This window comes from Carettochelys insculpta, chromosome 14, assembly GCF_033958435.1.
Source record: "Carettochelys insculpta isolate YL-2023 chromosome 14, ASM3395843v1, whole genome shotgun sequence".
In the NCBI taxonomy this organism is placed as follows: Eukaryota; Metazoa; Chordata; order Testudines; family Carettochelyidae; genus Carettochelys; species Carettochelys insculpta.
The window spans coordinates 3,279,956-3,307,870 of NC_134150.1; the positions used below are offsets into that span (position 1 = coordinate 3,279,956).

A 27,915-nucleotide genomic window follows, 5' to 3' on the forward strand; every position below is an offset into this window, starting at 1 on the left:
GGGGTGTCTGTGCGGGGGTGGGGGCGGGGGGATGCCGGTGTCTGTGCAGGGATGGGGGTGTCTGGCGGGGTTATGTGGGTGTCTGTGCAGGGATGGGGGTGTCTGTGCAGGGATGGGGTGTCTATGCAGTGGTGGGGGCGAGGGGCTGGGGGTGTCTGCAGGGATGGGGGTGTCTGGCGGGGGGATGCGGGTGCCTGTGCGGGGATGGGGGTGTCTGGCAGGGGGATGGGGGTGTCTGTGCGGGTGTCTGGCGGGGGGATGCGGGTGTCTGTGCAGGGATGGGGGTGTCTGTGCGGGGGTGGGGGCGGGGGGATGCCGGTGTCTGTGCAGGGATGGGGGTGTCTGGCGGGGTTATGTGGGTGTCTGTGCAGGGATGGGGGTGTCTGTGCAGGGATGGGGTGTCTGTGCGGTGGTGGGGGCGAGGGGCTGGGGGTGTCTGCAGGGATGGGGGTGTCTGGCGGGGGGATGCAGGTGTCTGTGCGGGGCTGGGGGTGTCTGTGCGGGGGGATGCGGGTGCCTGTGCAGGTGTCTGGCGGGGGGATGCGGGTGTCTGTGCGGGGGTGGGGCGGGGGGATGGGGGTGTCTGGCGGGGGGATGCGGGTGCCTGTGCAGGGATGGGGGTGTCTGTGCGGGTGTCTGGCGGGGGGATGCGGGTGTCTGTGCGGGGGTGGGGCGGGGGGATGGGGGTGTCTGGCGGGGGGATGCGGGTGTCTGTGCGGGGGTGGGGCGGGGGGATGGGGGTGTCTGGCGGGGGGATGCGGGTGCCTGTGCGGGGATGGGGGGACCGAGCGTGCCCGGGTGCGGGTGTGGCCGCGCGCCCAGCGGGCTCCCTCCCTGCCCCCGCCGGGCCGGGGGTGTGGCCGTGGCTGGGGGCGGCCCCCGCCCCTTTAAGAGCCCGCCCCGCCGCCCGGCCCGGGCAGGGCAGGGGAGGGGCGGCCGCGCTCTCCGGGCTGCTCGGCGCGAGCTCCGCCGGGCGCTGCAGCGGGACCCGCCGGGAGGGCAGCAGGGCCGGGCCCGGCCCACGGCGCCTGAGCGCAGCCCCCCGGCGGCGGGAGCCATGCGGGCCCGGCGAGCCGCGGGCGCGGCAGGCAGCGGGGCCCCGGGCGCCTAGCGCGGGGCGGGGCAGAGCAGAGCCCGGGCTCCCTCCGCTGCGGCCCCGCTCCCGCACCGCACCGCACCGCACCGCACCATGGGCGGGAGGACGCGGCTGCCGCGCCGGAGCCCGAGCCTCACCCCAGCGGCCTGGAGCCTCCTGCTGCTGCTGCTGCTGGCGGGGCGCGGAGGGGCGGCGGGGGACGGAGACCTCAATGCCGAGGTAGGGGGCGCGCTTCCCGGGGACCGCGGGGGCGCCTGGCCGGGCGCGGGGGATCCCTCACCCCCAGTGCGGGCGCAGCCCGGGCACCGGGGCAGGGGCTGACGTCCTGGCCCTGCTGCTGGCTGGATCTTGGCTGCTGGGCCCCGAATCCCCCCTTCCCCAGTGCTTTTGGCTCCCCAGCTTGCCCTGATTTGCCCGACCCTGTGCCTTGGACCTGCTCGCTGCTGACCGGCTCCCTCGGCAGCAGGGATGGCTCTTCCACGAGGCTTTAGCTGGTGTCCCCCTCCCGTCCCTTTGGCTTCCCTGCCTCACCTTTGCACCTGCTGCAAGTTGCTGTGCACTGTCTCCTCCCGGCCCATTGTCTAGCCCGGCTTCCCCCGGGGCTGCTGGCTCCGGGGAGATGCACATGCCACTTGAATGGCAGAGGACACTCCAACCTGCTTCCAGTACAGCTGCTCCCATGCAGGAGGCTGGAAGTTGCCTCCTGCTCTGGGCCTCTGGCTCTCTAGGCACCTGACCTTGCAGGCGAGTGGCCGATCCCCGCTTCTGTATGCGTGGAAGGCGCTCGGCCCCTGCCGGGACCGCCAGGCCCTGGGCTGCCACAGGCTGAAATGCTACAGAAGCAGTGGGCCAAACTCCCAGCTGGAAGCGGAAGCTGTTTGTTGCTCATTGGGGACCCCACTGGAGGGGTTGTTGGGACTGTCATGGGGCCTAATGGGGGAACAGGCCTTCAGAAAAACACTGGACCAGGTGCCAGAGCCGCATCCCCAGGTGTAGGCTCTTACGCCTGTTCCACTGAGGAAGACGGTGCCTGGGTGAAATGGGATGTGCCTGCCAATGAAAAGGAAACGAGGCCCAAGGCTTGTAGTCCCCCGCCTCGTGCTGGCCAGGTCATGCTGCGGCGTCTCTCACCGGACGCTCGAGCCCCGCAGCCACGGCTGGTCCAGGACTGGAACAGCGAGGCAGGCTGTAGCCGGGGCTGCTGCGGAAGAGGACCGAAGTCCATTGTGACGAACGCACAACCGAGCTCGGAAGGGGTCTGGCTGGCAGGGGTGGAGCTGGGGGCGTTGAATGGGAAGGACGCAGCCCAGCTGTTGACAGCATGCGGTAATAGACTCGAGCTGGGGCAGCATGTGTTGCTCCTTCTTTATCCCCGTGAAGTCGCTTAACCCTCCCCAAGTCCGAGACCCGGTTTGCCCCGCCCACGGCGCTCTGCTCCCTGCCCACCAGCCCTGAAAGCTCAGCCGGGCTGGGAAGGAGGCAGGTGCCTGCTGATGGATGCAGAGGCGCTGTGATGCCGACGCGTTCTGGGTCAAGGACAGCCGAGGCAGACAAAGGACCCTGGTGAGCGTGGAGCCAGCAGAGCCATTCACGTTGGGGGCGTCTCTTCCTACCCAGCGGCAAGCCGGGCGATGGACTAGATGTTAGCAGCCCACAAGGAGTAGGGTGGCTGTGAGCCTTGTGCCAGCCCGGTAGCTAGTGACGAGGTGTTTCCCGCGCTGTCTGCCAGTGGAACTCTCATGGCCCAAGGTGGGGCCGGCTGCTCGAGCTGGGGGTGAAGAACTGGGCTGCAGAGAGGGCCCTCGGCAGGTTGTAGCACAAAGCTGCTCCGCCCCAGTGGGAGAGCCCGAGCTCGGCAGGGCCGGTGGAGCAGCAGGTGGAGCCCTGGAAGGCCAGGCCAGGCCAGGCCAGCGGGAGGCAGCAGGGATTTGCGGGGTGTCTGCAGCCGTTTCCCTTGCACCGGGTGGCTGTCTCACTGCCGCCCTTGAAGCATGCCTGGGGAGTGCAATCGGGGGGTTCGCAGCCTCCGGAGCGGAGTCTGTCTCCGGCGTTATCTGGACGCCTCTTTCCCACCCAGCTGCTCTGCCTGGACTCATGCAGCGTCCCTTCCCCCAGCACCTAGGCCATCTCCTCACAGCTGCCAAGCCTGAACCGGATCATAATGCACCAGGCTGGGTAGGGCAGGGAATTCCTGCTCCCGGCTCCTGTTACAGAGCTGGGTTCCCCCTCTGCCCAGCAGGTGCCTGCCACTTTGTCCTGCCTGGTGGGGGTGCAGCCCACCCTGGAAAAGCACGGGGTGCAAACCTGGCCTTGCAGTGGGGACTCTAAATGCTTAGGAATCTGGACAGGCCCCAGCCTTGCCCCATGTGTGCATTGAGCTGGCTTGCCAGGACACCCTTGGGTTGAACTCCCGCTGGCCTTGGAGGCTTCCATGTGGGCTGGCCTCGTTCCCGGGGCTGGCAGTATCCCAGCTGTCCCTGGGAAGATGTTACCCCGGCTCTGCTGGCGCACGGAGCCAGGCAGTGTGGCAACGGTTGGGGGTGTAGGCTGCCCATCTCACTTGCAGAGACTGCAGCTGTGGTCCAAAGCAACTAGCCCCTGTGCGCTGCCCACGCCAGCCCTGCCCCAAAACATGGAGACTTCAGGAGACCCCGTAGGGCAAGGTGGCAGCCCCCCTTTGAGGGCATGCTCCAGTGGCCTTGCCAGGCATCCCAGTCAGTGCAGGGAGAGCTGATTTGGGGCGGGCGGGGAACACCGAAGGTGTCTCTCTTTGACAGTTACAGCCTATTAGAAGACTCCCTGGGGTCCTTACATTTCTGTTTTTTGGGAAGTAAAATGGAAAATGCATGTGCCTCATTTAAATCAGTGCGCTGGGGAGGAGGGTTCAGGATGCCCTGGGGCAACAGGAGTGCCCCAGCCCTCTCCCACTGCAGCAGTGTGGGGCCAGGGAAGAAGCACCTCCCCGTGGCTGCTGCAGCTCCAGGGGGACACGGTCGGGGGAGGGGTGCATGTTTTTTCCCCCAACTGGGGCAAGCCCAGATTCATCTGCCCCCAGCTGTCCCCAGCCAGTGTGGAATGCTGCAAACTGCACCATTCCTCACTCCCTGACAAAGAGGAACAACCAACAATGGTCTAGTGTGAATCAGGGGAGTGGGGATAGCTTCGCTGTCTTCCCCCCAACCCCCAAAGATGTTGGCAGTGGGATGGTTGGATCTGTGGAGTCCCGGATGAGGGAGGCATGGCCCCCAGCTGGCCCCTTTCACCGGCCTAGTGCCTGTCTCCTTTCTATACGGGTTTAGGAGAAACAATCCCATTCCCGGCACATCCCATCTTCCTGGCACAGGCCAATCTTTACCTTGCTTTAAGCTCTGATAAGACAAACCTGTATACCAAATGTGGGGGTCCTAGAACACCTGTAATTGGTAAAGAGCTGGGGTGGACAGACAGAAGCTCTCAAATATGTAGTAGATCTTTATCTTGAGGGCCTGTTTAGTCTGAGAATTCGGCGTTCCACATAGACGTGTGGTGTCTAATTAGCATGCACCATTACAGGGATGGCACTGGCACCTTAGGTAGGGGGCAAGTACTTGGTCTTTTGCAAGCGCAAGCATCCTGATGCTCTGCAAAGATTTGCTGTGCAGTTCTGACTCATTTCCCCTGTGCACCAGTGGCCAGATTCCCATAATACAAATGAAAGGCCCATCTCCATTTCTATCCTCTCCTGCATTTTAAACCACCCATTGCAGGGGGGAAAAAAATCAAAAAAGCAAGCCATCTAACGGTGCGTCCACTCCCAGCCCAAAGGCAGCTCCCAGCGTGCAGGGAACAAAGCATCTGGTAGAGGGCAGCAGACTGAAACGTTCACATTCAGGCTTGGCTTGAAAACTGGCTGGGATTGCAGTGGGAGTTACAGAGAAACTAGGATTCAAAAGCCGGACGAAGAGCATTGAAAAGGGGGTGATCTTTGTCGGAAGGATTCAGGTGAATGGAAGGTTTCACTTGCATAGCAAAAGTCAGCGGGTACCAGAAATTTCAAGGTCTCCCACTGAAGACCAGGGAATTGTCTCTCTTGTTCTGTTATTGTACAGCCCCTAACGCAGTGGGGGGCTAGACCCATGCCTGCAGGTCCTTACGTCCCCTAGAGTGCAAAGAAACAGCTGCCTGATCATCAGGCCAAGACTCCCTGCTCGCAAATGGTTACTGATCTCTCAAGTAACCCTCTACACCCATTGAGTGTGGCTGGTAGGCGTGAACAGTCACTCTCTTCAGAACGACGTGACTAGTTTGGTAGAGGACGGGTTGGCCGCTCCAGAGAGCTTCTGCCCCTTGTGCACTGTGAAATGCTGGGTGCTAAAGTGTGGGAGTTGTGTAGCTGAGTTACAATGGGGCTCTTGTAGTCTCTTCAGTGCTGTGAAATGTTCAGGGCACAATCCTTGCAGAGAACCCAAAGGGCCAGGGTGGCAGGCAAGGCGCAAGGCTTATGACGTGGGAGTCGGGGAATGCGTGCGCTCGTCCCAACTTCGCCAGTGAATTTCTGTCCCTTTGCTTCTCGCAGTCTCTCAATGTCTATAATAGAATAAACTCTTCAGGGCAGTGTGCGCCTTAGCTGGATTAGCATCACCTACGGTGTTCCTGGGATGTTCTTTCCATGCTTTGGAAATAGCTGATTCTCCGCTGACCTGGTGATGAAAATGTCCCGCGGAGGGCAAAAAGGATAGTCTGATTGCTTGTGTGTTGCAGGAGAGGGCCCTGGTGGGTTTTATTTTCAGCACACAACCCAGCTCAGGGGGGTTGTTTGTGTTTATATAGGTGTAAAAGCTGCTCTCTCCTTCCCTGTGGGTGTGGGAGGCAGTTACCTGGCGGTCACAGCAGATGGCAAGTGGACAGGAGCTCTGCCAGTAACTGACTGTGGAATTAGGCACGAGCCCCTTTCTGTGCCTTGCTTTCCTGCCTCTGTGAAATGGGAATAAAAGCTTCTAGTGGGTTGAGATCTCAGGGGCAGGGCACCCCACTGCCTGCATTTTGCCCCTACAGCCGCTGAGGCTTTTGATAAGCGGCAGGCAGCTCCCCTTGCAGTCAGTGGGGCTTTGCAGGGCACTGCTTCCCTCGGAATCAGTCCCTGAGTTAACTGAACTTGTTCATCAATGATCTAGAAAATGAGGTAAGCAGTGAGGTGGCAAAGTTTGCAGATGACACCAAGTTGTTCAGGACAGTCAAAACCAAAAGGGATTGTGAAGAACTACAAAAAGATCTCAGCAAACTGAGTGATTGGGCAGCAAAATGGCAAATGAAATTTAATGTGGGTAAGTGTAAGGTAATGCACATTGGAAAAAATAACCCAAATTACACGTACAACATGATGGGGTCAAATTTAGCTACGACAGATCAGGAAAGGGATCTTGGAGTTATAGTGGATAGTTCTCTGAAGACATCCACGCAGTGTGCAGCGGCAGTTAGTAAAGCAAATAGGATGTTAGGAATTATTAAAAAAGGGATCGATAATAAGACAAAAGATATCATACTTCCCCTATATAAAACTATGGTACGCCCACATCTTGAGTACTGCGTGCAGATGTGGTCTCCTCACCTCAAAAAAGATATATTGGCATTAGAAAAGGTTCAGAAAAGGGCGACTAAGATGATTAGGGGCTTGGAAAGGGTCCCATATGGGGAGGGGCTAGAGAGACTGGGACTTTTCAGTCTGGAAAAAAGGCGATTGAGGGGCGATATGATAGAGGTATATAAAATCATGAATGGTGTGGAGAAAGTGAATATAGAAAAATTGTTTACCTTGTCCCATAATACAAGAACTAGGGGACACCAAATGAAATTGATGTGTAGTAGGTTCAAAACTAATAGAAGGAAATTTTTCTTCACACAGCGCACAGTCAACCTGTGGAACTCCTTGCCCGAGGAGGCTGTGAAGGCCAGGACTCTATTAGGGTTTAAAAAAGAGCTTGATAAATTTTTGCAGGTTAGGTCCATAAATGGCTATTAGCCAGGGATAAAGTATGGTGCCCCTAGCCTTCATAACAAGGGCAGGAGATGGATGGCAGGAGATAAATCACTTGATCATTGTCTTCTGTTCTCCTTCTCTGGGGCACCTGGCATTGGCCACCGTCGGCAGACGGGATACTGGGCTGGATGGACCTTTGGTCTGACCCAGTATGGCCATTCTTAATGTTCTTATGTGTAAGCGGAGTCCACTTCCTGGTGTGAGCGGCTAGTCACAGGGGCCCACACGCACCAGCTGAAGGACTGGACGCTCTCCTCCAGTGAAAATCAGTGGGAAATGAGCATCCCAATCCCTGGTGGCGGCTGAGAAGCCTATTCAGGCAGTGCAGGGGCCTGACTCCGTCTGGGGGCTGCCTGTCTTCAGGGGTCCCACCGCTTGCTGCAGGACTGTGCTCCCATGTAGCCGTGTGGATTTTCGAGTGCCCTCATAATCGCAGGGGAAACCTTAAAAAATGCACAGGGAGGGTGAACCAAAGCAGCTAAGGCTGTTGATGGAATGTTTGTCAGACCGTTCACTCTGAAGTCTAACAATGTCAGTCAAATGGCGCCATTCGATCTGTTTCACTGGTGAACATTTTAGCAGAACCCTCGTGCTGATTTCCCCCCGCCCCAACCCCAGCCAAGCTGCCACACCCAGCTTCTTGGGCCCCCAGAACCTCAGCTGCCCCCGTCCATGATACTAGCCTGCTCAGCGCCCCCTCACGTCAATGCAAACGTTTGTAGCATGTTAAAAACTTAGAGGGGTAACAGCCAAGAAATAAACTGGGATCTCAAAACTAAATAAGCAAGGGGCTTCTGCAGTGTTACCCAGTTTTGTTTGGCCATGGAACCCTTTTAAACTCAAAAGACGTTTGCAGAACCCCATCTCCAGGCTCTACTCTGCCTTGGCCCCCAAACATGCCCCCCCATCTCTAGGCTTTACCTCCCTCAGCCCCTCTCCCCCCGATCCCCAGGCTTAACCCACCTCAGCCCCAAACTGACCCGCAGCACTAATCCCTCTCTGAGCCTGGCTGGGGAACCTACACCAGGTGGCCACATGCGGCCCACAGAAGGAAGGCTGGCATGGAGGTGTTCTGCTGGTGGAGGTGAGCTGAGCTGTGCCTGCCAGAGGGGTTTGGCCGGTCAAGTGGCAGGGCGAGCGAAGGGCTTCCTGCAGCTCCCTGTCCCTGCTCAAATAATGGTTTAATGGCTGGATCTGTCCTGCCGGCCGTTAAACTAATTAAAGGTAGTTCTACTGTTTCAGCAGGGCAGGGAGCCGCAGAGGCACCAGCTCTTGTAATGGAATTTTCTAGCGGAACCCTTATTTCCACATGGTGGAACACCACTGGGGAAACACAGGGCTCCTGGGTAATTCATTCATTCCTTCACTACTGGATCTAAGCAAAGCTTCCCCGGAAGTAGGGGGAAGAAATACCCAGGCTCAGTATTGCAAAAGGGTCCTTGTTAAGCAAGACCAGCTGGTGGCAGCTTTCCAGCTGTGCCATCTAGGCCAGTATCCTGCAAGTGGCCAGCCCCAGCTGCCCATAAAGCCGAGCAGCTGGGTGCTACTAGGAATCCAACCCCAGATCTCCTGTTTGCTAGGAAGGGGCTTTAGCCAGCTAAGCCACACAGCCTGCCTTTCGAGCTGGTGGCTGCACCCAGCAAGGGCCCTGAGGAGAGGGGTTCTCCTCAAGGCCTGGCATTGCTTAGCTCGGTGGCCCTACCACCAGCTGCCGATGGCTAGCCGGTGCCGTGCAGTGCTGGTTTCATGGGGCTGTCTGGTCGGAGAGCAGACTCCTGGCCCCGACTCAGCTCTCTCTGGCTCAGCTGCAGTCCTTTTGGGACTGTGCCCCAGCCCGGTCCTTGTACCCCTCCAGCCACCTACCTGGGATGAGCAGGACTGCAGGCTGAGTCACCAGCCATGCCTCTGGCAGGGGGGTCTGGATTCTGCCAGCACATGGCCTCTGCATGCCCAAAGATTGTGCGTGTCTGCCTCCCCCACCGCCGGGCTCAGAGCCAAGCTGATTCCTACCCAGCCTGGCCAGCTCCTCCCCAGGGCTGACTGGATGGCTGCCAGACGCCATGGTGATGGGCACAGTTTTTCCCGGGGCTGGAGCACTGCGGGGAGTAGACTTCTCAGCTTGCCCCACGTGCCCTGCCTGAAGCCCCCTGCAGCAGTACAAGGGGGAGCTGGTCTTTCCTTTCTGCCTCGTCTGGTGTCCTGGGAAGCAGGGGCTGCCGTGGGGGGCTGGGCCACCCAGGGGCCCCATCTCAGCAGGGGCGGCTGGGTACGAATTGAAACCGACCCTTCTTGCCCGTAGCTGAAAGTGCGGTGAATCAATTAGCGAATGGGTCGGTGGAGGAGAAACCTCGTCCCTCCGCCCGGAGGAAATCAGGCCGGCTCTCGGGAACGGGCGCGCACAGGCTGTCAGGGCAGGAGGAAACATGATCACTGCTCTTAATGGGTTCCAAGAACCTCTCCCAGCCCTTGCGTGGAGCTGGGGTTGGCGAGAAGCCCGGCCCTGCCCTCGGTTGAGTCAGCGACGCAGCCCCCCCACCCCGGGAGCCTTGGTGTGACTGGGCCCGGAAGCCATTATCAGTTGGGAGCCGTTGCCAGGGAACAGAGAGGAGCCACCTTGGGCCCCACGCGCTGGCTGCCCCAGCCCCACTGGCTGTGTGCTGCCTTGGGCTGCACGAGCTGTTTGACCAGTCCTGCCAGCCGGGCTGATGCCCTGCGGGCATTGTCCATGGGGGACCGGGCAGCCAGCGAGCCCTTTCCTCTGCCATGCCCAGGCTTGGTCACAGCGTTATGCAGATGTTTGCCCAGGACACGCCCTGGGCACTGGAAAGGTCACAGGGTGTCAGCCATGGGTGCTCTGCCGAGGCCCGGACCCCCGCACCCAAGCAGCCCCTGCTCCTGGGGTTAGGATCTCGCATGGGCCTGGCTCCCCGTTGATCCGGCGAGGTCTGTTAATAATCAGTCGTCCTGGCACTTGTAGCATGGCAGACAGGCCTAAAGCAGGTGGAGAGAGTCCTGATTTCACAAAGCCCAAGGCTGGGCCCCTCTCCAGTAATCTCCAGCCACGGCTACTGAAGCTAAATGCTCCCAAGTAGGGAGGGTCCCATCACACCCTGAGTTCAAGCCACACAGGCCAGGCTCCGTGGGTGACTGCGGCATTTCAAGTTGGGTCTGTAACCCGGCCTACAGCTGCTTTCATGGACCTTTATTTAGGGCCCATCAGTCTTGGTATCTGACGAGAGAGTCAAGGCCAGAGGTGGGAAAAGTACCCAGAAAGTTACGGGAGTAACAATGCAGCGGCCGGGGGATGGGGGAGAAATGTACTTAAGTACAAGGCGCCAGTGCCCCTCAGGAAAACTCCGTGAGAAAAAGTACATGCGCGCACACACGTCATGTCCTGATTGTACTCAAGTACCCAGAAGGGAAACAGCTGCACTTTTACTCAAGTAGCTTTTCAGGTACTTCTCCCACGTCTGCCCTGCTAAGCCCAGGGCCCACCCGATGCAGTTCACCTTGCAGGGCAGAGGTGAGAGAAATACCTGCAAAGCTACTTGAGTAAAAGTGCAGCCGCTTTCCCTTCCGGGTACTTGAGTACAGTCAGGATGTGACATTTGTGTACTTCTGGAGTAGTTCTCCAGGGGGGCCCTGGTGACTTGTACTTAAGTACATCTCCACCCCACCCCGCCAAACAGCTGTCCTTTTACTCAAGTACCTTTTGGGGTGCTTCTCCCACCTCTGTAGCAGAGTCCCTCAAAGGCAGTGCTCTCTGGGCTGCTTTGTGGTCTAAGCGGCCGCCAGGCCTGCTGACAGCCCCGCGGGGGAAGCTTGGTGGCTCAGCCATTTGCTAGCCTGGCCCTTGTCGAGCTGTGGATTTGCAACAATGGAGCTTCTTCCGTCTCCAGCCTGGGAGCTGGTGGAGGAGACCCCGCTGGAGACGCTGCTCAGCCAGGGGCAGGTTAGAGGAAGGAGCGCAGCTCCCAGCCCCTCGGGCTCCACCTCCTGCATCCCCTGCATCCCTATGGGTGGTGCTAGGCTGGTCTCGGCCTTGCAGCGCTCTGGGCGCTTGGCAGGAAGCAATAATTTCTTCTCCAGGCAGCCCAGCGGGCCGGGGAAGAGCTGACTCTGCAGATGGACCTATCCCGCCCCCTCTGGCCTCAGCCCCGGTCCAAGAGCCATCAGCTGCTCCGCCAAGCCCTGGCTGGGTTGGCTCAGCCAGTTTTGCTTGAGGTTCTTCGCGCAAAGAAACCGCCTGGTTCCCTGGCGCTGCCTTTTGCCTGCTTTCGCCACTGCCGGGCGGCCTCCATTTACCACCCCTCCCCCACGGATGTTCCAGGAAACTGAACGAACAGGAAGCATCCGGTGGGAAAACAATCTCTGCTCTGTCGTTGGCTGGGCAGATCTTCCTCTGGTCCTCTCTGTCTTCTCCACCCCCGGGTCTAACCTGGGCTGGGAGCTCCTCCGGGCAGGGAGGGGGCTCTGATTCGCTTGCCACGCTTACAACCCGCCACGCTTTACCAAAGCAGGAATCACTGCCCTCCTTTGACTGCTGGGGAAACTGAGGCAGCCCAGGGCCGGGACTGGCCCCATTTGCACAAGTGCTGGCAATGGGTTTGTGGTGCTTCCGAAAAGGAGGCCTTAAGGGGCTGGATATTCAGTTCAGCTCCTTGCACGCTAGCCAGAGGCTAACCCAAGGATGCGCAGGGTGTGTCTACACAATAAAGAAAAACCCGCAGCTGCCCCCCTGCCAATGGACTTGGGGCTCTGTGACCATCCCACCCCAGAGGGTCCTAGAGCCTGGACCCAAGCCAGCGTGGCTTTGCAGCAATGTAACCGCCCTGCCGCAGAGCCCCGCACAGGCCTGCTGTGCGTTTTTCTTTGCTGTGTAGACCCCCCCCGCCCCCGAATCTGCAGCAGGACTGGATCCCACATCTCCGATCTCCTGCACGAGTGCCTGGCACGGAGCATGGGGGGTCCCCAGGCCTTGCCCTGCCATTCACAGGCAGACGTGGGTCCTGTTCAGGAGAACAGGAGCTTATTAGGCGACGGGGACCCAGCGCAGAACACACTTGTCAGCACCATCCAGCTTGGGGAGAGGGGCCCAGAGGGGTTCCCGAGCCGGGCCCTGGTCCCCTTCCTCCCTCTCCAGCCAGACCAGACCAGATTGCCCCACTCACCAGCCCAGCTCCACTTCCAACCAGCCAGGCCCCTCCTCCTGCCCCATCCTGTTTCCTGGGGAAGAAAGGGGTCACCTGGTTGTCTGGGTTACAAAGAGCCTGGAGGGCCCTTGTGTACTTGGGAGCAGTCAGCACCCCGCAGTGCCCATCACTGCTACGCACCGAGGCTGTGCCCAGGGAAACTGAGGCGCCCACCCCCAGGTACTCGGGGGCATGAGGAAACACAAGCAACCCAACCAGGGGACTTAAATCCTCACGCCCCCACTCTATCACCGTGCCCAGTCCGGACCACGCTGCCTCCCCCTCCCTGAACCATCACACACACACCTCTTCCCAGCCTGCCATTTGCTCTGCTGTGTCCTGCTTCCCCGTAGAGGTGACGGAGGTGTTAATCTGCAACCCCTTTGAAGTCCCCTGGGCTCCTTTGGGCTCTGCAGAGCTGAGAAATAAGGAACCGGCTTGGCTGGTGCGTGCCAGGCTACAGAAGGGCTCGGGGCTGCCCGCCGCCGGTAACTCAGCAGCCTGGTCTTGGTGCCGTGGTACAGAGCCAGGAAGCTGGCCCGCCTCCATTTGGATGTGCCACCCCCGGGCTCTATTCCTGGCCAGCATGCTCCCGCGTGCTGCTGCTTCCTGGAATCGCCCTGCCCATGTGATTGGCACAGCGCCTGGCTTTCCACCCCTTGCTGTGACAACTGGGGGAGGGGGGGGTTGCCAGCTGTTGTTACTACCCGGCAGGGCGACCCAAGCTGGGATCCGGCAGCCTGGCAGACCCACCCCCCGGGGTGCAACAGGGAGGGTAAAAATAGCAGGTAAATAAAAGCAAAGGGCTGGAAGAACCAGAGGGAGATCAAAGCCTTATTATCTGTGTGTAAAGAGCCCCCCAGAGCCTCCTGGGTCTGGAATGCAAACAGCCCCGGGGGCTGCAGCAGGCTGGGTCCCCAGGCCTCCCCCCACTTCTTGCTAGAATTATTTATTTATATCTAAGGGCCCTGACTGGGGTAAAGGCAGCCCCTGCAGGCAGTCCCTAACCCCTTGTCGCTCACTTGGGGCAGTGCCGGGAGGGGAGGGGTGGAGGGCCCCCCCCCAAGAAGGCAGCAAGGGGGATCCATTCCCGGCAGTGGGGCGCCTGGGCTTGTCCCAGTGATGTGGAAATAGCTGAGGAAATTGGAGCCTTGGGAACCTGGCACCTCGTCGCCAGCAGGACGCACGCAAAGCCGGCCTTGCTGCTTGGGCGGGGCCGCCTCGGAGCATCTGCCTGGCCTGTCCGAGGAAGCCGTTTCCCGTGGGCTGGGAACAGGGCTGTGGAGACTCCCCCTCCAGGGCCAGCTTGGTAGCCACGCAAAGGCCGGACTGGCACTGTTTTCTCCTGGCCCGGCCCAGCGTGCCAGTCAGGCATGGGAAGGCTCCACTTGCAACCCTCCTGCCTCCCTTGCAGGCCTGGCTCCGGCTCTACGGGTACCTCCCCCAGCCCAGCCGGCAGATGTCCACCATGCGCTCGGCTCAGACCCTGGCCTCCGCCCTCTCCGAGATGCAGCGGTTCTACGGGATCCCGGTGACGGGCGTCCTGGACGAGGAGACGAAGCTGTAAGCGCGTGGGAGGGAGAGGAGTTACCGCCCTGGCGCTCCCCGCCCTGGGGCTGCCGCTGGCTCCGCAGTCCCAAGTGGCGGGGTGGGAGGGCCGACCCAGGGCAGCCCCTTTCCCTGGGTGACGGAGGAGACTGTCCACTTCTTATTACAGCCCCGCAGGAGCCCAGCTCCCCATGTCCTGCATTTTCCAGACCTCCCCTTCACTGCCCCAGCCAGGACATCCCACGGCCGGGCGCTCTCTGGCACCCAGACACCGAGCTTCCCTGGGGTTAGCAGAGTCTAGGTCCGGTCTGCTACAGCACCTGCTGCAGGGTGCCGGTCCCCCACCCCCAGAGCCAGTGGTCCTGGCCCCGGCCCCACTCCTGCTGTCGGACGCGCCGAGTCCCAGCGTGAGCCACAGGCTCTCGGCTCTCATACGGCGGCGGCTGGCCTTGGCTTCCCGCAGGTGGATGAAGCGGCCCCGCTGCGGCGTCCCGGATCAGTTTGGAGTCCAGCTCAAAGCCAACATGCGGCGGAGACGATACGCGCTCACCGGGCGACGCTGGAGCCAGTCCCACCTGACCTACAGGTACCGGCCGGCAGCCTGCTGAGCCTCGGCTTGGCGCTCTGCGCCTCTCAGGCTCCTACGGCCCCACGCGGGAGGCAGCAGGGCCCCACTGGCACGTGCGGCGGGTTCAGGGGAATGTCATCCCACTGAGTGCAGCTGCTCCTGCTGGGGAACGGGGTGAGCGCAGGCGGGTCGCGCCCACGGCGCAGCCCCCCAACCGGTGGCAGCAGGCTAGGGACCAGAAGCTGCTCTGCAGAGGGGCCGGGCTCCAGCGATCTTCCATCAAACTCCCTGGGGGCATTATTTCAGCTGAGCAGCACCCACTGCAAAGCAAGCCAGTGCTGGGTGTCGGCCTGGCCCGCCAGGGGCTCTGCTGTCTCCAGTCCCCTTGGGGCAAGCGAGCTCCCTGGCTGGGTGAGTCACTGCAGCTCCCCTGGCTGTCCCGGGGCTTGGCTCCCAGCCCCCCGCCCCCTGGCCCCCACCATAACCACTAGTCGCTCCCACCCAGAGCTGCAAAGCGAACCCAGGAGTCCTGACTCCCAGCCCCGCCCCACCATAACCACTAGTCGCTCCCACCCAGAGCTGCAAAGCGAACCCAGGAGTCCTGACTCCCAGCCCCGCCCCACCATAACCACTAGTCGCTCCCACCCAGAGCTGCAAAGCGAACCCAGGAGTCCTGACTCCCAGCCCCCCCCACCATAACCACTAGTCGCTCCCACCCAGAGCTGCAAAGCGAACCCAGGAGTCCTGACTCCCAGCCCCCCCCACCATAACCACTAGTCGCTCCAGGAGCAAGGTCCCCTTCCCAGCTCAGGATGGGGGCCTGTTGCTTGCTTTGCCCCCTGTCCCTGGCGGTTGTAAACCTCAGGGCCGTGCCGCTCAAGCGATCCCAGGGCATGCAGCGAGGTGATAAAAGGCCACGTCTGGCCCTTTGCCAAGGGACCAACAGACCCCAGACTGGAGCCCCGAGGGGAGGGCAGGGCCCAGCATTCAGGGTCTCGGAGCTTGATGTAACCTGCTGGCCCCATGCCCACGTCCCTCCCTCGCCCCACCCCGAGGGGCTGAGCCAGAGCTCGTGCCTCTGCTGCTCACGGGGGATGTGGGGGCTCGCCTGTCTCCCCCCCGAAGCCAAAGGGCTGTTTGCCATTGACGTCAGTGGAAGCAGGTTCCCCAGCACTGAGCCTCGGAGCTGGGCGCGGTCCCTGCTGGGGAAGGGCTCGGAGCGTTTTAGAATCCAGGAGTAAACCCCCTGAGACTGCGTTTGGGGGGGAGGTGACCGTCCCCCTCCCGGGGCTGGCAGCCCAGATGTCCCCACGCGCCCCCGCCCACCCCCGGCTCTGTTCCTCTAGCATCCAGAACTACACGGAGAAGCTGGGGCGGTACCCCTCGTCCGAGGCCATCCGCCGAGCCTTCCGGGTGTGGGAGCGGTCCACGCCCCTGGTCTTCCAAGAGGTCCCCTATGATGACATCCGGCACCGGAGGAGGAAGGCGGCAGACATCATGGTGCTCTTCGCCTCTGGTTTCCATGGGGACAGCTCCCCCTTTGACGGCGTCGGGGGCTTCCTGGCCCACGCGTACTTCCCCGGCCCCGGCATGGGAGGGGACACGCACTTCGACTCGGATGAGCCGTGGACGCTGGAGAACACCGATGTGTTGGGTGAGGCTGGCTGGCACGTGGGAGAGGCTGGGGGTGGGGAGGGTGAGTCCCGGGCATAGGCCGGCACCATGATTATGGGGCAGAAAAACTCATGCGGCTGAAGCAGCAGGACTCCATGGTTCGCTTTCCAGCTCTGAGTGGGAGCGACTAGTGGTTACAGCAGAGGGGCTGGGGGTCAGGACTCCTGGGTTCACTTTCCAGCTCTGGGTGGGAGCGACTAGTGGTTACAGCAGAGGGGCTGGGGGTCAGGACTCCTGGGTTCGCTTTCCAGCTCTGGGTGGGAGCGACTAGTGGTTACAGCAGAGGGGCTGGGAGTCAGGACTCCTGGGTTCGCTTTCCAGCTCTGGGTGAGAGCGACTAGTGGTTACAGCAGTGGGGCTGGGGGTCAGGACTCCTGGGTTCGCTTTCCAGCTCTGGGTGGGAGCGACTAGTGGTTACAGTGGGGGCGGGGGCTGGGAGTCAGGACTCCTGGGTTCGCTTTCCAGCTCTAGGTAGGAATGACTAATGGTTACAGCCAGGGATTTTGGAAAGGGTTCAGAGAAGAAAAGAAAGAGCTCAGAAGGCTGAGATCAGTGTGCACTTCCCCTCTACCTAGGGAAGAGACCATCTTTCTTATCTAGCCAGAAAAGACTGATAAGAAGCTGCAGCTAGACAGGGGTAGGCTGGAATGAGGGGCCGGTTTTCACGAGGGAGGGTAATTCGCTCTCGGAACAGTGCACCCAGGGAGGCCGGGGGTTCTCCATCCCTTGAAGTCTTCATTGTGCCTGAAAAACAAAAAACCCCGCAGTAGCTCAGCCGTAAGTTACGGGCTTGAGGCTGGGTTTGCCGCGTTGTGCAGGGGGCGCGCGAGGTCATCACGGCAGTCCCCTCTGGCCGTAGCACGCAGGAGTCTATAGCTAAGGCCGAGAGTTGGACAGCGGTGGGACCGCAGCTGGCAGGGTGGAGGAGGCAGCTGTCTCTGGCTGAAGGGCCGGCCAGTGCATGGGGCAGGCTGTCCTGATCTCACGGTGATGCGCTGGGTCGGGGTCCCATACACCATCTGTCTAGCCCCTGGTCAGGGAGGGGGCCTGGCTGCCCTAGGTCCTGGGCCAGAACGCCCCTCCCTTGGAACAAGGCGGCTGGGGGAGGGGAAATGGGTTGTTAACCCTTCGGCTGCTGGGCTGCGGGAGACCCAGGCTCTGACGGCCCGTCCCTCCCACCCTCCCAGGCAACAATCTCTTCCTCGTGGCCGTCCACGAGCTGGGGCACTCGCTGGGCTTGGAGCACTCCAGCAACCCCAGCGCCATCATGGCGCCCTTCTACCAGTGGATGGACACGGAGAACTTCCAGCTGCCCGAGGACGACCTCAGGGGCATTCAGCAGCTGTATGGTGAGCGGGGTCTGCAAGGGCACCGGGGGCGCAGCCGGCCCATCCCCATGGGGAGCGGAGCTAGACAGGATCAAAGTCCCTTCTGCTGCCACCAAGCATTAACCCTTGGCTGCTGCGCTTAATGCCTGCTCAGCCCCCTGCCACCCAGGGCAGCTGCCCCGCGTCACCCCAGCTGGAAGTGGCTGGCCACGGGGGCCCAGCCCCCTCTCCGCAGAGCTGTCGTGCTGGGCTGCGAGGGTAGCTCTGCAGAGGGCGTGACACTGGGGGTGGAGCACAGGGTTGGGGCCGCCTCGCCCAGCGTTGCCTGTCCTTGGCTGGGGGCTGCGGTTTGGGAACTTAGGGGGCCAGAGAAAAGCTTTTGTAGCAGGCAGTGCGGAGTTGATGGTTTTCCCCTCCTGCGTCGGGAGGTTTGGGGGCAGGCGGCTGGAAGATGCTTGGAGCGGCTGTTTTCCGCCCTGTCCCCCCACCAAGGAAAAAATTGAGCCACCGTCCCGGAAGAATCTGGCCCATCTAGTGAGTACCCTGCCCTGCTCCGGCTGTCATAGACCCCGTACGGCTGGCAGCGATTCCTCAGGAGCGGCAGGAGCCTGAGTTTTGGTGCCGTGTGCCGAGATCTCATGGCACTGGGGGCACAGAGAGGCACCAGCACTGCTGGCTTGGTTAGATGCTGGGGGGGCGATCCCTCACTGCCCCTTCCTCTTTCCCAGGTGCCCCTGATGGGCAGCCCCAGCCCACCCGAGCCCTCCCGACAGTGACTCCCCGCGGCCCTGGAAAGCCGGACCACAGACCCCCCAAGCCGCCTCCCCGGGGCAGACCAGATCGGCCCCCCAACCCAGGCCACCCAGCACGGCCCAGGACCACCGACCGGCCTGACCAGTATGGGCCCAACATCTGCGACGGGGACTTCGACACTGTAGCTGTGCTACGTGGGGAAATGTTCGTGTTTAAGGTACCAGGTGCCATCTCACCATCCGCCTGCGCCTCCCTCCATCCCGCCTGGCTACAGGGCCAGGCCCTGAGCTCTGCTCCTCTCCAGACACCCCAGTGGGAGCCTTGGCCCGGCCCGCTGCACCCCCCGCACCCCCAAGACCTGCACTGCAGCATGTAGCAAGATCCGCCCGGGCCTGGTGGCAGAAGGGCCAAGCCCTGGCCTTGCGCTGAGCTCGGGGAGGGGGCCCAGGGGCTCTGGGAGGGTGACGGGGCTGCCCCCTTGGCCTGCTGTCCCACCAGCCCCTGCTGTTCAGCCTGGCTCCCCACGCGCCCTTCCCTTCGGCCAGGCTGAGCCTGCAGCCCGGCGGGCCGTTGTCTTAAAGGGCCGCTGGTTCTGGAGAGTTCGGCATAACCGGGTGCTGGACAACTACCCCATGCCCATCGGGCACTTCTGGAGGGGCCTGCCCGGGGACATCGACGCGGCCTACGAGAGACACGACGGCAAGTTTGTGTTCTTCAAAGGTGAGAGACGGAGCGGGGTTGGGGAGGCGTCCTGGGGGGCCCGTGAGCGACTGTCGCTCCCAGAGCTGGGCAGACGCTACCCCCCACTCCTGGCCAGTGCCCCATGGCCCTGGGCTCCCCCCTCCACCTCAGCCAGTGCCCACAGCCCTGGGCTCCCCGCTCCACCTCAGCCCCTGCCCCACAGCCCCTGCCCCACGGCCCTGGGCTCCCCCCTCCACCTCAGCCCCTGCCCCACAGCCCCTGCCCTGGGTTCCCATCCCACCCCCAGCTGAGCCAAAGCTAGGGTGAAAGCTCAGGGCATGGGGCAGCCCCCCATCTCAGCCCGCTGGGGCCCAGGGTCAGGCAGAGTGAGGAGGAGCCCTAGGAGCTGAGGTGGCCAGCAGGGGGTGCTGTTGCTGAGGGTGGCGTTGGGCCAGGCGCTGGGATGCGGGCACTGAGCTTTGCCCAAGGGGTTTCTCAGCACCGTAGCAGCGTGTGGGCCTGGCTGCCTGTCCAGGGGGGCCCGTGGGCCCCAGCAGGGCACAGTGCCCAGCCCCATGCATGACTCATGGCTCTCCCACCACCTCCGCCTTTCCTAGGGGACAGATATTGGCTTTTCCGAGAGGCCAACCTGGAGCCCGGGTACCCCCAGCCCCTCACCAGCTACGGGCAGGGCATCCCCTACGACAAGATCGACGCTGCCATCTGGTGGGAGCCCACGGGACACACCTTCTTCTTCCGCGGGGACAGGTGGGTTGGCGCGGAGGGGCTGGGCAGGGGGTGGGGTTCAGAGCAGCGGCCTGGCTGTTGGGGCAGCTGACTCGCTGGGCGCCCGGGGGCCCGTGCCTCAGTTTCCCCAGTTGTGCTGAGCGTGGCTGATCATCCTGCTGCCAGTGGTAGAGTCCCATGGGGTTGGAGCCAGCCCTGTGTGTCTCATCCTGCGCACCAGCCCTTCTACCACTTGATCCGAGAGAGTTTCTGCCGCTTGGTGGATTTCACCTGGGATTGGAGCTGCCGCCTTCCCTTCACCTGCGCTGGCAGCTCCGTGCCGCGAAGGGGAGATGGTGGAGCTGGGCTGAGCAGCAGGAAATGCGGGGGAAGGGAAGGGCTCAAACCTCTGGGTGTGCAGGGGGTGGCTGTGTGCTCTGCTCCCTGCGGGCAGGAGCCAGTGGTCGTAGGGCCTTCCGACGCACCAAACAGGGAGACCAAACTCCTGCCTTCTAGTCCCGGTTCTGCCGCTGGCCTTGGCAAAGCACTGCCTGGCTGTGTGCCTCGGTTTCCCCTCCTGTGGAACGCGGCGGCGGGTGCTGCTCCTTCCAGGTCTGCAGCGCGCTGAGGTTTCAGAGGGGGTGTTTTACGTGTCTCTGAGCAGCTGGTCGGACCGGGATGGGTGTTCTCCTGCCCTTCCTGCCACTGAAGCGGATGGGGTGCCCCCTGCTGGCCCTAAGCTGGGGACGGAGGTGAACGCTTCCCCGTCGCCGCACGCCGGAAGGAGGGTGAACCTGGGGTTTCAAAAGGAGGGTGCTAAGTAACTGCCCTGCGCTAAGAGAAATTAACACTCATGCTTCAGGGCATAAGTCCATCCCTGCAGGGGTCAGGAAGTAACCTGGGCTGCCCTGTTTCATGCAGGTACTGGCGCTTTAACGAGGAGGCCCACGCCGTGGATCCCGGCTACCCGAAGCCGATCACCGTGTGGGTGGGGGTCCCTCCCGGGCCCAAGGGGGCCTTCCTGAGCTCGGATGCCTGTGAGTGAGACGCAAGGGCCCTTCGTCACCCCCGTGTGGGAACCCTCCTCCCATGCTGCCCAGCAGCGCCTGTGTCAGCCTCGGCTCCAGGGAAGCTGCACCCAGTGACATCAGCTGGTGATTGGCCCTTGGTGCTCTAGGGATAACAGACACCCCGCCCCCTTGTGGCCTTCCACAAGGGGCTGGGGGGGAGCACAGGGTTCCTGCTAATTTTTTCCATCCATGTGCGGAATAAATTTTATAAGCACTGTGGCCCGCGTGGATGTGGACCACCCATAGACCCACACTGCCGGCTGATAATCAGCTTTGTGGCACGTGACTCTCTCCTGGGTAGCCGCCCAAGCTCTCCGTGGGGAGCAGTGGGGGAGCTGCTACTCCGGCTGCAAAGATTACAGGGAGGGCCCTCTCCATCCCTTTCTCTCGAGCCTCGTGACCTCTGGGCCATTGGGGCCAGACAGACACAGGCAAAATGAGAGGCCTCTCTGTGGGGACAGGGTCCTGTCGCTGTCTCTGTGTGCGACCTCTGTCCCCCCCAGCACTCCGCGTTATGAGCTGCACCTCGCTTTCGTGCTCTGAGAAGCAGCTGATTGCTTTTTCATGAGCCTACCCAACCTGTGGACCCCATGGCAGGTGCCCTGAAGCCTGCCCCAGCCTCTAGGCCTGGTGCCAAAGGGTTACCTGCCTCCTGGTACTGCATTACACTGAGCCAGGCGCTGCGGGGTAGAAATGGTGACTGGCTTTGTCCTTTGAGCCTGCAGAAGGCACGGGACTCATTCCCTCACCCACGCCGAGCGCCTCATTCGGAGTTGCAGGAAGTTCCAATTTCCTCTCCTGCATTTCCCGGTCACTGGAGCATAACCTGGCTCAGCCGAACAATGCTCATCTTCTGTTCTGTTCAGCAGGTGCTGGGCTGCTGAGCTCCCTCGGGGCACCGATCGTGCACAGGGAATTGTTTTTCCCAGGCGGGGAACAGCCTCCCAGCAGGATGTAGCAAACAAAGTGCTCCGTGCTATTTTGGGAGCAGTAGGGTCAGCTCCTGGGACTGGCTTTTCGAAAGGAGGGTGCTGAGTAATTACACCATCCAGTGTGTTTGCACTAAGAGGAAATTCACTCTCATGCTTCAGGGCATCACTGCAGGGGTCAGGACGTAACACAGAAATACAGACACTCTCATATTGCACAGGTTGTCGGTGCATTATCACAAGCTTTATTCTCCTCCTCCCGAGGCATCAGAGACAAGCGTGTCAAACAATGCAATGCAGCGGGGGGGCAGAATATCGGACGAGGTGACTCCCTGGCGGGATGGGGCAGGATGCTAGAGTGGGTGATTCTGGGTGTGGCTGAGCAGTTAGCAGTTCCCGTGGTGCTAACCGGCTTTCACTGGCTCCCTTCCAGCCTACACCTATTTCTACAAAGGCACCAAGTACTGGAAGTTTGACAACGAGCGCTTGAAAACGGAGCCGGGGTACCCCAAGTCCATCCTGCGGGACTTCATGGGCTGCCACGAGGCCCTGGTGCCAGAGCCCGACCCTGGGCACCGATGGCCGGACCTGGACAGGCCTCCCTTCAACCCAGACAGCCGGGGGACGGGCGAGGACCGGGAGGGGGAGGCCGAAGCACAACCCGGCGGCCGGGAGGAGGAGGAAGACGAGGAAGAGGACGACTACGGCAGCCCCACCCAGGGCAACGACGTGGACATCGTGGTGCAGATAGACAAGTACACGCGAACCATGAGCATCGTCATGGTGCTGGTGCCCCTGGTGCTGCTGCTTTGCGTGCTGGGGCTCATCTCCGCCATTGTCCAGATGCACAGGAAGGGGGCCCCTCGGATGCTGCTCTATTGCAAACGATCCTTGCAGGAGTGGGTCTGAGCCTGCACCCGCCCGGCCCCCCGCCCCTCTCCCCCCACCATGGTGCTAACAAAGACGAACTCCCCGGAGCTGTTCCCAGTCGACCACACCAAGATTTTGCACATGTTGAATGCGCTCGGCCAGGTCCGCTTGCCTCGGACGGTGCCTACGGCCACCCTCCACCTTCCCAGGACCTGGCTCAAGGCCTCCTGCTGGGGGGGGCAGAGATGGTTGCCCCCCCCCCCCACTCTGCTTGCTCCCTGGTGGCTGCGTCCATGCTGTCGTCGCCGCCGGGCCGGCAGCGGGGGCCAGGCATTGGCTGTGGGCCCTCATCTCTGCTTCGCCGAAGCACCTGGGCCCTAGTGGGGCTTAGAACTGCCTCTGGCCGCTGGGCTCTCAGCTCAGCCCCAGGCTGGGAGGGACAGGACTCAAAATGCCCCCTGAGCTTGGTTGTATCCGCTCGTGTTTGTTGTCTGAGCTGCTCGGTGCTGCGTGCCGGCTGGGATCCCTGCTCCGGCTGGCTCCGTGCCAGACCCACCACCAGGCTGGCCCATCCCCGAGGGAAGCCCCTTCCTGGGCAGGGTCCCCAGAATCCCATCGGAGAAGCCCTGCACCTCGGCTCAGCTGAGGCCCTCTAGCTCTCAGGTCTGTTTCAGGGAGAGCGCCCCTCCCTGTCTCCAGAAGCTGGGGGTCCGTGCAGCCCTGCTTCTCCCCGGGGTGCGGGGCCAGCCGCCCCACACACTGCGTCTCCCTGTCCTCCTGCCTCCGTCTGCCCCGGGCTAACTTCGAGCAACAACTTTTCCCCTCCTGCTGCAGCAGGGTCCAGGACAATCCTGGGAGCTGCTTCCCCCGGTCCGCCCATGGCCGCTGGCTTTCCAAGGCGTCTCAGGGCCTGGGTACAACAAGGGGGCGGGAGGTGGGGCACTGCAGGAGCACGAATGCCAGTCCTGGCTCAGCTCACAGGTGACGTGAGTTGCATGGCCTCAGCCTAAGGTTGAGCAGGGATTTTAATGGGGCCTGGCCAGGACTCTGGATCTGAGGCCCTGTGGAGGAAAGCAGAGAAGTCAGAAGGGCTGAGGGGCATTGGCTGAGCCTGGGGGTCCCAGAGCTGGAATAGCTGGGGGGAAGGGGGGTCTGCTCGGCTTGCAGAGCTGCAGGTGGAAGAGAAGTTGGCTCGCTGGGGTCTGGCGGCTGGTTCCCCGGCCCTGCTCGGTTTCAAGGCGTGCTGGGCTGGGCTTTCGGGCCAGGCGGCCGCAGGGGAGGTGACATCACTGCGTGTAGTTCCTGTTTTAAAGGGCTGGAGCTGGAAAACGTGGGGGATCAGGCACCTCAAGATACCAGCCGTCTTGACCCAGCCCCAGGAAGGCTTCCCCCCACCCCAGCCTGACGCTGTTCCGCTCCCAGCAGGGCCTCCCTCCCTCCGTCCGTGGGGACGATGCTCTGAGGAGGGAAGTCCTCCTGGAGCTGCTTTTCCTCCACTTCCTTTGCCCCCCCCCCCCCCACAACTTCCACAACGGCCGCCCGGCGCTGGGGGAAGGGGGCTGGTTCTCCTGGCTCTGAGCCGGGGAGCGCCATGGAGGGGGAGGTGCGGCTTCGAAACTTGAGCAGCTTTATTGGGAGCCAGGGGCAGCCAGCCCCAGGCGCCCGGCGTGGGCGGAACAAGCCTCAGGAGGGGGGCTGCAAGGCAGGAGGGGCGGCAGCCTGGCAAGCCCCCGGACAGGCACCTTGCCGCTGCCCCCCGAAGCCGGTTGTAAAGGGGCACCGCCCCGGCCCCAGAGAGTGGGGATCCCCGCGAGCAGTTACTGGAGCCCGCAACCCCAGGGGCCCTTCCTGCTGCAGAACCCGCTGCCCCGACCCCGACCCGTGCACCAGCCCTGCCGCCTTCACCGTCCAAGGGGGCTTAGCACAGTGTCACGGGTGTGACTCCTGGAGGCCGGACCGGGACCGGCCCAATCTGCCTGTTCTCCAGGGCAGAGTGGAACATGGGTGGGTTTGCGGGGGGCGGGGAGGTCCAGAGTCGGGCCCGTTAGCCGCTGAGGTGGAGGAAGGGGGGTGCCATTAGGGTAACTGTCCAGTTGGTGTAAACCCTCAAAGCCCCATTGATTTCGGGGTTGGGGGGGGAAGGCAGGCGCAGACCAGCTGAGGATCTGGTCCCATGGACAGGGTTGTTGGACGGGCACCACATGGGCCCTGGCAGCCTGCCCCCTGCCTCTGGGCCTGTGTAGCAGCAGCTGGGTGAGGAGGTCTCCCTGGGTGGGTGGGTCAGCTCCCTGGCCTTGAGACGGAGTGGAGCTGTTCCCCAGGGCAAAGGACCAGGAAGCAGGGATCCTGAGGGCCCCCCGCCCCGGCCGTGGCTAGGGGCTGCCTCCCTGGAGTCGCGGGTTCAGGCTGTTGCTGTTTCCTGGCCACTTGAGCTCCGTAGCACCTGTGGGTGCCCCAGGTGGTATCCCAAGGGCAAGAGCTTCTCCCAGGCCAGGGAGCCTCCAGTCTGAGGCATGGAGAGTCTGGCTGGAGTCCCCGAGGCCTTGGAGCCCCCACAAACGCTGGCTTTGCTCAGTCCCCTCTGCCTAACCCGCTCCCTGGGAAGGCACCGGCCCAGCGTTTCCCCGGCAGCGACTGCAAGGTCTCCTTTGTTTGGAAAAAGCCTTTCCTTGGCTCGGCCGCTTGCTTTCCCTGTTCCCAGGGCTGCTCAGCATGAGCCTTTCCCCTCCCAGAGCCCAGCTGGACGGCAGAGCTGGGCCGGGGCCAGGCGCTCCCAGACCCCTTGGCTTTAAGGGATGGAAAATCGCTCCTCTTTTGAGTGTGCAGGTGGGCGCTGGAGAAAGGGCGTCTCAGGCCAGGGCTGGGCCAGATCCCTGCCTTCCCCCTTGCTCTGCCTAACCCCTTCCATGTGCCCTGGGGGTCTCTGACCCTGCTGAGGGGACCTTGCAGGGGTGCCACTCCTCATGGCATGGGACCCGCAGTCCTCTGCCTGTGCGTTCCCAGCCACCTGCTCGGAAGGGGTCCTGAAGCAGCCTCTGGCCAGGCAGGCCGGGGTTGGCTCCCCAGGGTGATGCAGCTCAGAGAAATTTAGGCGTCTCACTGCCAGGGTCTGAGCTCCAGCCCCCCCATTAAAATGTGAACCTGAGGTTTCCCCGTGGGGCACCAGGCACTGGTGCTGGAGGGCTGCCCCCTGTCTTTCCCGTGCCCCAAGGAAGGGGGCTGGATGGGAGACCAGCTATCTGCTCCGGCAGGGGGTGGAGCACAGAGCCCCCCCCCCCCCGGCGCAGCGAGAGGCCTGGAGGATGCCTGGCCCTGTCCTTTGTGCTGTGTGTCCGTCTCGTGCGTGTGTGTGCGCGTGCGCGCGTTGGAGTTTTTTTAAACGTCCATGCTGGTCATGTTTAACTGCTACACAATAAACCCTACCAACCCAGCCGTGGGCAGCCGTCTCCTGCCTCCCCAGCTGCTCCTGAGCAGGACTCACTTCAGCCACCCAGCAATTCGCTGCAGATCCTCTTACGGCGCCGAGGCCTCCCTGGAGGCCCAGGCCTGCCCTGGTGCTGAGCCCCTGCCGCTCCTTTCAGCAGGTTTTATGGGTGCTCTGCGGCTGACAGGATCTGGCCCCTTTGGCGGCCGTGAAGCAGCTGCCCCCTCAGAGTCGGGGAGGAGCAGGCCAGGCCATGGAGCTAGTCCCAGTCTGCCCAGCCGTGGAGCTGAAGAGCTGTGGGGTGCGGCTGGGTACCACGGCCAACCCGCTCAGCTGCTCAGTGTCCTCAATAGCCACTGCCCCCAGGAGGCACCGTTGGGGGGGGGGAAGTCTGACAGCAGCAGGTGCTGAGCCCTGTGTTGGATGGGACTATAAGCTGCCTGCAGGGCAGGGCCCAGGTCTGGCAGCTAACCAGGCGAGGCTAACACAGCTGAGCATGGGGCAAGCGCCAGCTAATTCCGCCGTGGGCCCTGCGAGGGGTTAACGAGGTCGGATGCTCCTGGTGCCTGATGCTACCTATCTCAGGAGGCCGTGTGGTGGCCTGGCCTTCAGCCCTGCTCATGCTGGGTAGCTGGGCTGTGACTGGTGGTCTTAGCCAGGAAACAAACAGGCGCTGCTTAGCCAAGGCTTCAGTTACCCATCGTTGGGGTGTCCAGGCACTCGGCTCAGGCTCGCTCCGCAATCAGGGCCAGGAGGGCGGCGGACCTGGACCCCCGGAGTTGGGAATAGATGCTGTTATGCAGCAAATATCCTTCGGCCTGATTCCTGGCTGCCAGCCGGCCCCGTTGCCCCTCTGAGTACACTGCGGAAGGAGCTGGTCTTGGCGTTGCTGGCTGTCAGCCGCGTTCGTGGACAGCGAGGGCCTCGCTCAGGCCTTCTCCTGTCCTTGCTGAACCAGGAGCCATCTCCGGCACTGGGCAGGCCTGGGGCGTGGTGGCTCATGAGGAAGGGGCTAGACTGTTCACGGCTTGAGTTTTCTTGGCAAGAGACGCCACCGAGGAGCTCGGTCCTGGAGCCACTTCTCCAGGAGGTTGCATCAGGCACAGCACAGGCCTGGCTGGCTGAATTTAGGAGTCGGGCCGCGGGCACGCAGAGGAACAGTGGGGCTGGGAGGAAAGGTGGTGTGCTTTGTGTGGGGCTGCATTCACACAAGGAGGCGGTGAGGGCCTGGCACGCTGGGCAAGGGGACAAGGCCATGCGGTGCCCCCCCCCCCTCTGAGCCCAGTTTACCTCCCAGCTGTGTCCCCTCAGCCTCGGCCAGGAGCACACTGGCTCTTCTGGGGCTGGGACCCAGCTCGGCCAATGCTGCTCAGTCCTGTGCTGGGCTTTCCCCTTTAGTCCTACCCTGGCGCAGGCTCTCGGGCTACCCCATCTTCTCCAGGGTGCCCGATGCCTCTTCAACTGCCCGCCCCCCCGCAAGCCTGCTCCGCTCCTGGAGGCCTCTACCCAGTGTTTCTCCATCCTAGTGTGCAGGGCCACCCCCCCCACCGCCCCCAGCCCCAAAACGCCTCCTTCCCTGTCCAATCCCAGGCACTCCTGTGCAGCCCCAGCGAACTTTCCCCATAGTCCAAGGCCTAGCCAGCCCAGCTGCCAAGGACCCATTTCCTTGTGCCACCAGCCGAGCCTGGGAACCACTGCAGGCTGCATGGCCACCGCGCCTTATCAGCTTGGCTGCGTGGGGCCTTTGTTGCCCAGCCGGTGAGATTGCCGAGCAGGTTTAAAGCTGCTAGCAAAGGGACCTGGTCGTTTCAGTGCCATTTCCTGCCCTTCTATGCCGGCTGGGGTGGGGGACAAGCTCTCAAGGGAGCTGGGCTTTGAATGTGGTCCTGGCTCCACAGCTGGGCGTGCAGCTTGCCAGCCCCTCGCTGTGCACTGCAGGGGCCCCGGGCAGGGGCCGTTGGTGGAGCGCCTAACAATGGAGGAGCTGGTCCAGCCGGGACGAGATGGTCTGTTTTTACGAGACAATAAAAGATGGTTCGC

The 27,915-nt window shown here is 62.2% G+C and overlaps 1 protein-coding gene across 1 annotated transcript; it reads left to right on the plus strand.

Annotated features, from left to right (window-relative positions):
* The first annotated feature begins 937 nt into the window (after nucleotides 1-937).
* MMP15 (matrix metallopeptidase 15) lies at nucleotides 938-27,915 on the plus strand. Its single transcript, XM_075008676.1, has 10 exons — nucleotides 938-1,315; nucleotides 13,719-13,867; nucleotides 14,316-14,438; nucleotides 15,767-16,074; nucleotides 17,282-17,443; nucleotides 18,151-18,392; nucleotides 18,757-18,895; nucleotides 19,474-19,624; nucleotides 20,504-20,619; nucleotides 22,015-27,915. Exons 1-10 carry the CDS (start codon nucleotides 1,190-1,192, stop codon nucleotides 22,488-22,490), a joined length of 1,992 nt encoding a protein of 663 aa, XP_074864777.1. The 5' UTR covers nucleotides 938-1,189; the 3' UTR covers nucleotides 22,491-27,915.

Excerpts from the sequence above, each read along its gene's own strand:
- MMP15 (XM_075008676.1), top strand. The coding sequence starts at position 1,190 with ATGGGCGGGAGGACGCGGCTGCCGCGCCGGAGCCCGAGCCTCACCCCA. Across the intron at positions 14,439-15,766 it reads CAGTCCCACCTGACCTACAG|CATCCAGAACTACACGGAGA; the intron begins GTACCGGCCGGC and ends CTGTTCCTCTAG. Across the intron at positions 19,625-20,503 it reads TTCTTCTTCCGCGGGGACAG|GTACTGGCGCTTTAACGAGG; the intron begins GTGGGTTGGCGC and ends TGTTTCATGCAG.